General features: G+C 31.4%; 2 protein-coding genes and 1 pseudogene across 2 annotated transcripts; 2 read left to right on the top strand and 1 right to left on the bottom strand.

Moving 5' to 3' along the window:
- Nucleotides 1-2,823: 2,823 nt before the first annotated feature.
- On the top strand, nt 2,824-5,158 carry LOC118480311. Its single transcript, XM_035975090.1, has 3 exons — nt 2,824-3,031; nt 3,104-4,324; nt 4,449-5,158. Exons 1-3 carry the CDS (start codon nt 2,824-2,826, stop codon nt 5,156-5,158), a joined length of 2,139 nt encoding a protein of 712 aa, XP_035830983.1.
- A 69-nt stretch (nt 5,159-5,227) lies between these two features.
- LOC110867203 (ATP-dependent DNA helicase PIF1-like) lies at nt 5,228-6,109 on the top strand. The gene has a single exon (XM_022116333.1). The coding sequence runs from the start codon at nt 5,228-5,230 to the stop codon at nt 6,107-6,109; it is 882 nt and encodes a 293-aa protein (XP_021972025.1).
- Nucleotides 6,110-6,814: 705 nt separating this feature from the next.
- Nucleotides 6,815-10,089, bottom strand: LOC110867205 (annotated as a pseudogene).
- Nucleotides 10,090-12,034: the final 1,945 nt, after the last annotated feature.

Raw genomic sequence — 12,034 nt, 5'->3', positions numbered from 1 at the left:
ATTTGTTTTTAAAAACATTATTGTTAATCTTATGTATGTTTCATTATTAATTGTGATATCTTTTGATCGTGTCGAAGCTGTTATCCCCGTTGTTACTCAAGATCAGGCGAAACAGAGGCGTAAAATAAGGAAATTATTGTTGGATAAGAAGAAATCTAATTTAGCTGGATCTTCATCAGGTTCTATCAATAATAATGTCCTAACCGATGATTCGATAACAATTCCGTCTGTTTCGTGTATTGTTACAAGAGAAGTATCGGTTTTCTCAGAAGGTTAATTATTATGCATCTTTTTAATAGCTGTTATATAATAACATATAATATTTGTCTTGCATTTTTTCAATATTCATAAATATATTTCTTTTAACTGAATGTTATGTTATATTTATATTCTTTCTTTATCTCCCACCTTCTGTTGTATTTGAATACATAGATAACAGCCGATTAAGGGAATTGATTTTGGATAATAAGAGATCTCATACGAGACCCAGCATATCAGACACCAATATAAATTTACCGACTTCTTAGCCATCCAATTCAACTCCAAAGGTCATTGCTGATGTTACGACAACCCGACCATTCAGGCCACGAAGTAATCACTTATTAACCTTGATACATATAACTGTTATGCAATGTGTGTTAAATTATTAATTGCGATATCTATTTGTTGTGTTGTAGCTGTTATTCCCATTGTTAGTCAAGATGAGGCAAAACAAAGTCGGAAAATAAGGAAATTATTATTGGATAACAAGAGGTGTAAATTACATGGATGTCCATCAGAAGATGTCAGTAATAATGCCACAACAAATGATTTGATAACAACTCATGGTACGCGCGTTTCATAGAAAATACTTATTTGTAATAATTTTTATTTGATTACTGTATTGTTTTTTTTTCATGATTTCTTTATTTCCCACATTCGATTTTCTTTTAATACATAGATAACAGCCGATTAAGGGTAGATATTTTGGATAGTAAAAGATCTGATACGAGACACATCATATCATTCACTAATATAAATTTACCGGCTTCTTCTCCAACCGAGTCAATTCCAAATGCCATCTCTAATGTTACCGAAACCACACCATTGATGCCAACAAGTAAGGACTTATTAACCTTCGTATATTTTTCTGTGCTTTATCTAAATTAATATCTTTAGTTTTTTTATAAACTTTTTTTATATATCTTACTAGGTAATGTTAGTTGTATTACTAACAATGGCACTCAACCAACAAACTGTACTCCGCGTCATATTTCTCTTAACCTGACATCATTCACCGGCACCTCCACTATGCTTCAAAATTCATCTTTGGAAAGGTTGTCATCCGGAAAACGAAAGTTAATTAGCACACCACGAATTACATCTCCAATACCAATTATTGATTTCAATACAGAGGAAATTGTAGATCAAGATCCGTTCAAGGGTCTCTCAAAAGGTACATTTCTTATTATTTATAGTATAACATCTTTATGGTATTAATTGTTACAATTAGATAGTATTTTTCTTATTTAATCACTATTTTATTTTATTTTTTAAAATTTTCAATACAGATTATTTCGATCATGGTGACCAATGCGTTACCTGTGAAGTATGTAATGCAAAGTTATGGGACGCAGAAAAAGGAAGAGGAAGAAGAAAGGATGGGAAAATGTGTTATTTCTTATGTTGTTCTTACGGCATAGTAGAGCTTCCAGATTACAAAGATGCCAGAGGAAGTTATCGTATCCTATTTAGTAAAAAAAATAATGAAAGCAAGCATTTTTTGAAGAATATTCGGCGTTACAATTCCATGTTTGCATTTACTTCAATGGGTGGTAAGGTTGATTCAACGGTTAATAGAGGCAATGCACCGTTTTGCTTTAGAATAAGTGGAGAAAATTACCATTCAATTGGAAGTCTTATGCCAAACAACGGAGCGCAACCAAAATTTTGCCAACTATACATATATGATACTGAGAACGAACTTGCAAACAGGCAAGCGATATTTAGGTAACTTCCGTTGGGTATTATCAACATTCGCATACTTATTTACATTATTCATTTTTTATTATATGTCAATCTTAATAAAATTTGATACCTTTTGTTAACAGTCGTTCAGAGGATTCATCGTCTTCTTATTCTGCTACTCTTGATCGTAAGTTAATAGAACATATAAAAGATGTTTTAGATAACGACAATGAGTTGGTCAAAACTTATAGAAGAGCTAGGGATTCTCTTCAAGACAGCCCTCATGTAAATTTGAAGCTTCGCCTAATTGGAACAAGAGGAAAAGATGGTCGGAGGTATAACTTACCAACGGGGGGTGAGATTGCCGCTCTCATTGTTGGAGATATAGAAAATGTAATTGACAATAGAGATATTGTTGTTGAGACTCAAACTGGTACACTGAAGAGAATTAGTGAGTTGCACCCGTCATATCTCGCACTACAGTATCCGATTTTGTTTCCATACGGAGATGATGGCTACCGAATTGATATCCCTCACAGAGGTGTCATTGATGTTGTTAATAAGAAACGTCCAAATTGTACTATGAGAGAGTTCTTTGCTTATCGTATGCAGGATCGGATAAATCAGTTTTCGTTAATCTTGAATTCCAGGAGGTTATTCCAGCAGTTCTTGGTTGATGCTTATACTATGATAGAGAGTGAGAGACTTAGCTATATACGATATCAATAGAAAGATCTTAGGTCTGACACATATGAAAGCCTCCGTAAATTAAAAACACATGGTCAAGATGATATATCTAAGGCTGGAAAACGTATCTTCTTGCCATCTTCCTTTACTGGTGGAGCACGATATATGATGCAAAACTATTTAGACGCTATGGCTTTGTGTAAATGCTTTGGTTATCCGGATTTTTTTATAACCATAACATGCAATCCCAAATGGCCAGAAGTACAACGCTTTCTCAAAGACACCAATCTCAGTCCGGAAGATAGGCCTGATATCCTTTCCAGATTGTTCAAAATTAAGCTTGATTCAATTTGCAAAGATTTAAAAAAGAACCATCTATTTGGCAAAGCTTCAGCAGGTACATTTTTTAAAATAGAAATCAGATTAGTATTTATGCCGTAAAATGTAAAAACTTGTGTTGTTTTTGTAGTTGTTTACACAATCGAGTTTCAAAAACGTGGTTTGCCTCATGCCCATTTATGCTTATTCATGGAGCCTGAATCGAAATTACCTACGGTGGACCATGTTGATGGATTTATATGCGCAGAAATACCTGACAGAAATGAAGATCCAGAATTATTCATGCTTGTGAAAGAATATATGATACACGGTCCATGTGGTAATGCAAGGTTGAGTTCTCCATGTATGGTTGATAGGAAGTGTTCAAAAGGCTTTCCCAAAGACTTTCAAGATCATACTACACTAGATTCAAACGGCTTTCCTTTATACAGAAGGAGAAACAATGGCGCTTTAGTTGTGAAAAATAAAATTGACCTTGATAACAGAAGTGTGGTACCGTACAACAAAAAATTATTGAAAAGGTATCAAGCTCATATAAATGTTGAATGGTGCAATCAGGCCGCTTCGATAAAGTATCTGTTTAAATACATTAATAAAGGACCTGACCGAGCGACTATAGCCGTTGTTCAAAGCGATAATCAATCTGACGAACAAGTACAAGACGAGATAAAAGAGTATTATGATTGTCGATATATTTCAGCTTGTGAAGCATCTTGGAGGATATTTGCCAATGAAGTGCATTATAGACGACCTTCTGTTATGAGACTTCCGTTCCATCTACCTGGCCAACAACCTGTTGTTTTTGGTCCTGATGAGGATATTAACTATGTTCTAAACAAACCATCTGTTAAATCTTCAATGTTTCTCTCATGGATGGAACGTAATAAAGACCCAAATGACACGTTGGCCCGTACACTTACATATGTTCAGTTTCCCAATTTTTATGTTTGGAAGCTTGATAAGCGAGTATGGGAACCTAGACAAAGGAAAACAGCTATTGGCAGGATTCATTCCGTACCTCCGTCACTTGGTGAAGCTTATTTTTTGAGAATTCTGCTTAACAAGGTCAGAGGACCAACAACGTTCGATGACATTAAAACAGTTAATGGTCATGTTTACGATACATATAGAGATGCTTGCTACGCGCTCGGTCTTTTGGATGATGACTCCGAGTATGTGGAGGCAATAAAGGAAGTAAGTTTATCAGGAAGTGCTTCATATATTCGTAATTTATTTTGTACCATGCTGTTATCGAGTAGTATTTCTAGACCTGAGGTTGTTTGGGAAAGTTCATGGAAATACATGACAGACGATTTTTTATATAGACTTCAGAAATACCATCGAGTTACAGGTAAGTTTTGTTTACTATAAATGTTAGTATTTATATTATCAAATAAATTATTTAACGTTTTATATATTATTTAATCTATGTTTTGTTATTATGAGGAGTTTGATATATTTTTCGTATTGCACAGCGTTATCAATTCCGGAGCACCAACTGAAAAACTATGCTTTGTGCGAGATTGAGAAGTTTTTACTGCGAAATAATTCATCCTTGCGAAGATTTCAAACAATGCCATTTCCAGATATGTCGTCTTCAGGCAGTTCAGATAGTCGTTTGATATTTGAGGAGCGGGCGTATGATATAACACATCTTGGAAATCTGTACGATAGTCAGTTGACAATGTTAACTGATGAACAACGCTCTGTCTTTGAAGAAATTATGGCAGCAGTGAATGGTGATAACGGTGGGATTTTTTTCCTTTACGGCTATGGTGGAACAGGTAAAACATTTTTATGGAAGACATTGTCCGCTGCAATTAGATCAAAAGGTCAAATCGTTTTAAATGTGGCTTCAAGTGGAATTGCATCGTTGTTGTTAGATGGTGGCAGGACAGCACATTCCAGGTTTCACATACCTTTGAATCTTACTGAAGACTCTGTATGTAATATAAATCCAGAAAGTGATGTGTCTAAATTACTGCATGAGACGAAATTAATAATTTGGGATGAAGCACCTATGGTACACAAACATGCATTCGAAGCGCTCGATAGAACAATGAATGACGTTTTCAACATCGACCAATCTCTCAATTCAGACATCAGGTTTGGAGGTAAGGTAATTGTTTTTGGTGGCGATTTCAGACAAATATTACCTGTCGTTCCAAACGGTGGAAGACAATAGATTGTTAATGCCTCCTTATCTTCATCTTACTTGTGGAGTAAATGTAAATTGCTAAGATTAACAAGAAACATGAGGTTAACCGTTGGAAGGTCGACGGAAGAAATTGAAGAAATAAACACTTTTGCGAAATGGCTTTTGGATTTGGGTGAGGGTAATGTTGGTGGTCCAAATGATGGGGAAGCAACTATTGAAATACCACAAGATCTTCTGATTACTGATGAATCTGACCCAATTGCAGCTTTAATTGATTTCGTTTATCCATCAATCTTGCAAAACATCAACAACCATAATTATTTTAGTGAGCGTGCTATACTTGCACCGAAGAATGATGTTGTGCATGAGATTAATGACAGGTTGCTATCAATGTTTCCTGGTGAAGAAAGAGAGTATCTTAGCTCTGACAGTCTTTGTCCAACCGAAGATGTAAATGCTACACAACAAAGAATATACTCTCCGGATGTGCTCAATGGACTTAAAATTTCTGGCTTACCAAATCATAGGTTGGTGCTAAAAGTTGGTGTTCCAGTAATGTTATTACGAAATATTGACCAACGGAATGGTTTGTGCAACGGTACAAGGCTACAAGTAAAAAAGTTGTACAACCGTGTAATAGAAGCCGAGATAATATCTGGTGCAAATATTGGTACTTCCACATATATACCTCGGATTAATTTGATCCCTTCTGATAAAAAGATTCCTTTTGCTTTTCAAAGGAGGCAATTTCCACTTTCCGTATGTTTTGCGATGACAATAAACAAAAGTCAAGGGCAGTCGCTTTCTAGAGTTGGTTTGTACCTGAAACAACCCGTCTTCTCTCATGGTCAATTGTATGTTGCTTTATCAAGGGTGAAAACAAGAGATGGGGTCAAACTACTCATACTTGACAACAATGGAAAGCCGACAGATAAAACAAATAATGTTGTTTATAAAGAGATTTTCAACGAATTATAATTGATAAATTTATTGCGTTCCTTCTAATTAATGACTAACATTTGATGATTTCTGATTGTTGCATATTCATATATTTATATTTAAACAATCTTCCTATTAAATTTTATATAAATCAATTCATTTATTCGTAATCCATACAAAACATATGATATAAAACAACTAATATCGTGTATAGACAGATTTTCAAAGATTTGTGATACTTGGTTATTCATGTATTTAAATATTTGGTTCAAATATTATATATTTGTTCGTGTTTTAACGTGTATCAATTTATAATATTTATGTTAACAGTGATCAAGAGTATATTTCCTTTTTGCATCCCGTGAAATTCACGGGTACTTAAACTAGTAAATAAGATATAAGAATCAAAAAGAGTAGATATGTAATTAGGGTTTTCGTATGTGGTAATATAGTTTCTAGAATTATATTTTTTGTTTTATAAACGAAAATTTAAATCTACATCATTGCTTACAATGGGATTTGGATTCTCATAATTTAGAAGGGACACGATTTCAACACATAGTATCAATGGGCCACACGCCCTTTGATTTCTAGAATTATACATTTATACATAATATGTAAGATTTTTGTATAAATAATAGTTGAATAACTAATAGTATTCAAAGATCAATCCATTTCGCCTTAGTTCATATAAAAAGGTTTCTTGTTTTGAAATAATTCTTTTTAACCTTCATCTTTATAAATTATATATATATATGGAACCCATTAAGTGGGAGTTAACTTTGAAATCCATCTTGACCGTCGGATCATGCTGAGATTAAATCTCAGCCCTTTAAACTCCCAAAAATAACCACTCTAATGGAGGTTATTTGCAGTTTTCTGCAGGTGGTTTTGTTCCAGAAATTTAGGCCCATGATCTCCACTCCTCTTGCAAGTTTCCTCCAGAAATTTAGGCCCATGATCTTGTGCTATATAATGCACCTGCCTGTAACAAGTTCAAACATATTCGATCAAGCATTTCAGCAAAAAAAATGAAGCAAAGCATAACTGAACTCGAACTAGGCGACCAAAAGTGTTCTACCAATGAAAATCAATCTCCCTTACCATCTTTATCGGCCACTACAGCAAAGGTTAGTAAAACCATTTGTTTACAAACCTGCTACTGTCACTATACATACACTAAACTTTTGTATTGATTTTGTTGTTTTAGGAGATCACCGTCAAGAATTTGACTGATGCGGATCAGAATCCGTTCATAAAAAGTGGACCAGAATGTTATCAGGTTTTTATTTTTATTTGATACTCTTAATATAAACTTAGATATTTCTATCATCAACAATTTTGATTGATTTTTTATTTTAGGAAATGAAACTTACCATTCTGGATGATGAGCAGCAGAAAACGTTGTTTCATAATGGACCTGCATGTAATCAGGTTAATACCGTTAATATAAACTTATAACTCTTGATATGTTCATGATCATCAATTTTCATTGATTTCTTATTTCAGGAAATGGGACTTGCTAATTTGGATGATGAGCAGAAAACAATAAAAAAACATGGAGCAGCTTGTGATGAGGTATCTATTTCCAAACTATAAATTTCCAAATTTTTGTTGCTTTGATGGTTGTAAGATGTGTATTGAGTGTTTTTCAAAAAAAAAGTTGTTTTTTTTAAGTTTTAACCCAAAGGTTTTTATGTTTCTCATTTTAAACCTTTTGACATTTTTAGTTTTAACCTAAAGTTTTCCAACTTTTCAATTTAACCCCAAGACTTTCTTATTTTCCTATTATTACTATTATTATTTTATTATTATTATTATTAAAAAAATTTATTATTATTATTATTATTATTAAAAAATTTATTATTATTATTATTATTATTATTATTATTATTATTTATCATTATTACTTTTAACTATTTTTTTTATTATTATTTATTATTACTATTTTTATTATTATTTTTTATTATTATTACAATTTAGAATGGTATTGAGGGTGGCATTCATTAATTTAGAATCGTATTGAGGGTGGCATTCGTTAAGGGTGGCATTCATTAAGTGTTTTAACAAAACAGTCATTACAATATACCTTTTATTATAATTATTATTCCTATTATTACTATTATTATTTTTATTATTTTATTATTTTATTATTATTATTATTATTATTAAAAAATTATTATTATTATTATCATTTATCATTATTATTTTTAACTATTTTTTTATTATTATTTATTATTACTATTTTTATTATTATTTTTTATTATTATTACTATTTTTATTATTATTTTTATTATTATTACAATTTATTATTATTATTATTATTATTTATTATTATTATTTATTATTTATTATTATTATTTATTATATATTATTATTATTATTATTATTTTGCCACCACTAATTCTTTTTTTATTATTTATTATTATTATTTTTATTATTTTTTATTGTTATTATTAAAAAAATTGTTATTATTATTATTATTATTATTATTATTTAACTATTTTTTATTATTATTTATTATTATTATTTTTATTATTATTATTATTATTAAAATTTATTATTATTATTAATATTTATTATATATTATTATTATTATTATTATTTTTATTATTTTGCCACGACTAATAAAATCCAATAGATCGATAGCGTATAATTGTCCTTCTATATTGACAGACCCAAAATATAAAAGCACCGGCCTTGCTGAATGTACAGACTCAAAAAGACTACCTGCTAAAATCGGGATCCACTGGCTTGAGTGGCAGTGGCAATAATTTAGGAGTAAGTGAATGGTTGGTCCTCCTCAAGTTGTGTAATATATTGGCAGCAAACCTGGAGGCATAGATGGCTGCACCAAGACATGGGGAGGTACCGGTGGCAGTGTGTGCTACTGCATCCTGGACTTCTGCCTCCCACGATGTCTACGCCAAGCAGCCTGTATAAAACAAGCTCCCCATGTCCTCCAATGTTGCGAGTAGTACCTGACAAGTTTAACATTCTCTTAGATTGTATATAAATATGATAAGTTAAGTAAAGAAAGATTACCGAAACGTATGCTGGAAGCGCTTGCTGTGTAGTCTCCTGAACTGGTAGGCTACAATCTTGAGGTCATTAGCTTTAAGTGAAAACGCTTCGACATCTGTAATCACTCTCACAGTTGTCGTTGAGAGGGGGAGAGTCGAAGACAGGTTTGGATCCAAAGCCCATGTGAGTAGCTCATCTCCACAAAAGTCACCTGCCTTGAGGTTACTAGAGTTAAAGAAGCCCCTTCTTCCACCATTTGTAGTCACAGTTAGCAAGTCTCCGCGCATTATAAACAGCATCTCATCTACCGGATCTCCCTCTCGCACTATGTAGCTATTCTCTGTGTAAAGACAAATTATTTGTGAGTAAAATACAAAAGTTCGGTTTTAAACACCTTAACTCATTTTTTACCCTACATATAACATTTTAAAAGTAAATATTGGAAATACTTTATTTTTAAAAGAAAATTGTTATTAATCAGGCTTGAATGTAAATTTTTTTTTTTAAGAAAACAACTCATAAATGTGGATGGTTTTTCAAAGTCACAAAATATGTGGAAGCTATTTTTCAGCAATTCAGTTTTTTTTTTCACTCTTATGTTTATGATTATTCTTATTAGTTTTATATTATTATCATAAAACACTAACTATCATAATAATAATATTATTATTATTATTATTATTATTATTATTATTATTATTATTATTATTATTAGTAGTATTATTATTATTATTATTTAATTATTATTATTATTATTTATTATTATTATTTTTATTTTTATTATTAGTATTATTATTTATTATTATTATTAAAATATTAAAATTTATTATTATTATTATTATTATTTATTATTTTATTACATTTTTTATTATTATTAATATTTATTATTATTATTTATTATCATGCAATTAAGGAGTGACATCAACATTTATGAGGTACTCACCTGCGAGTAACTGCCCTTCAAAGGACCAAATTGTCCAAAAGATCTCGAGTCTTCATCTACAGCAAATCAGTTTTTTTTCAATTTTATGTTACCCAAAAAATGGCATGTTCTTCATCTACAAAGCATTCTTATTTGCTTATCAAGTTCAAAGCATTCTTAAATATAGTCAGCCACTTTTGAATTTAAATTTAATCTAACTGAAAAAAAAAACTGATTTGCTGAAATATGGCCATTTTTTAGGTAACATAAAACTGAAATATAGCCAGCCACTTTTGAACAACATTACAAATAAAAGCTAATTTATATTAAGTGTACACAAAGCTAATTTATATTAAATTATCTAATATAGAGGTAAACTATTAAATCAAACTTTTATTACTAATAGTTTTAACATCAAATTAATAATATCAACATAACATGATAAATGGTTAAACCTTTGCAGTTTTCTGACCTGATGGGTTGCTCCACATTTTGTGCCCATGATCTCCTACTTTTTAGAGCCCATGATCTCCACTCCAGGTCTAATAGATTTAAATCTAGATAACTTTTTAGATGATCTTTTGTTATTCTTGATTGATTGAGTTTGACTTATTTATTTAGGCTAATTTTAATTATGATGATTTAACCTTTTTCCCCCAACTCATTTACTACAGGTGGATGATATATTTTTAATAAAGAACATGAAGTATATAAGTATTTTTAATCCTTTAAAAAAATATAAGTATTTTTAATAGAGAAAATGAAGTATATAAGTAAAATATATTTTTATCCTAAACCGGAATATTGTTGAATGAATAGCTTAATAACTTGATAAACTAAATAAAGATGTGTTCTTATGACGGTTCTTAAATTTGAATAAATCGACACGAAGTTTTCCAGACATTAGATGTGGTTTAATTATATCGCACCTCTACAAATGTGGCACTATTACTCATGACTTTCTCGGTACGCCTTGTACTCAGGTGTTGTTGCCTATATTCATGTAAGGATAATATATAAAGGGCAATTGGGAAATTACACTAAACCTACAGGTGCAAAACATGATATAAAACTGAAAAAGAATACTCACAAAGTTTATGTTGAGAGAAGACATGAACATTCAAACCCTTGACCTTTGATGTCAGACCGGCCAAATTAAACCTGGCAAACACGAAAGTAACTTCATTAAACAATAGAGTGCTAAATCATGGTGTAAAGTAGAGAGAACACCCCTCAACGCAATCAAGGTTATGTTGAGCGAATAGACCTACCCTTTGACTTTTGAGGTCATCAAGATCAGGGCCGGCCCAGAGGGTGTGCAGAGTGTGCCACCGCTCTGGGCCCCCAAAATTTGGGGCCCAATACTTTTTTTTTCATTCGGTTTACGCTTAATAGCGCTTTGAGTCCGCATATATTCACCCTATTTTGACCGACCCATATCTTGCCCCTTATTCAAAATTCATGTATTCACCATTGGTTCAAGCTTAATTTGCATGTAGAGAGAAGTGTAAGGGAAACATGAGAAAAAATAACAATCTTTTGTTTTTTGTTTATATCTTTTGATGGTATCGTTTGATTTATAAAAAAAACGAGTTAACGTTAACCCGCGCGTTGCGGCAGAATATTGATTATCATTCTCTTTAGCATCACTGTATAAGATTATCAGATACGAAAATCTTTTATTTAATACGAAACATTCGTTTAATTTTCTTTATCCCAGCATACAATACCACATTAAAGAGTTTTACTTCAACCTTATTTTATAATAATCTCCTAATTTTCAGTTCATATCAATGATACAATAAACGGGATTATGAATCAAAGAAAATTTTTAACTAAAATGCATTAAATAAAGTTAAGTCAAAAGAAGATTTAGTGGACGTTGAAGACACACAATTAAAAGACTTCACCTGTTTGCATTACTATTACACAAACCCAAATATCACATATGAAAACAAAAGCCCCTACAACATCATATCCTTTTTCACCAATTCAACATATGTATTATATTATTCTTT

Source organism: Helianthus annuus, chromosome 7 (genome assembly GCF_002127325.2).
Source record: "Helianthus annuus cultivar XRQ/B chromosome 7, HanXRQr2.0-SUNRISE, whole genome shotgun sequence".
In the NCBI taxonomy this organism is placed as follows: domain Eukaryota; kingdom Viridiplantae; phylum Streptophyta; class Magnoliopsida; order Asterales; family Asteraceae; genus Helianthus; species Helianthus annuus.
The sequence above is the reverse complement of the archived record's forward strand: the minus strand, read 5'-3'. Positions and strand labels throughout refer to the sequence as shown.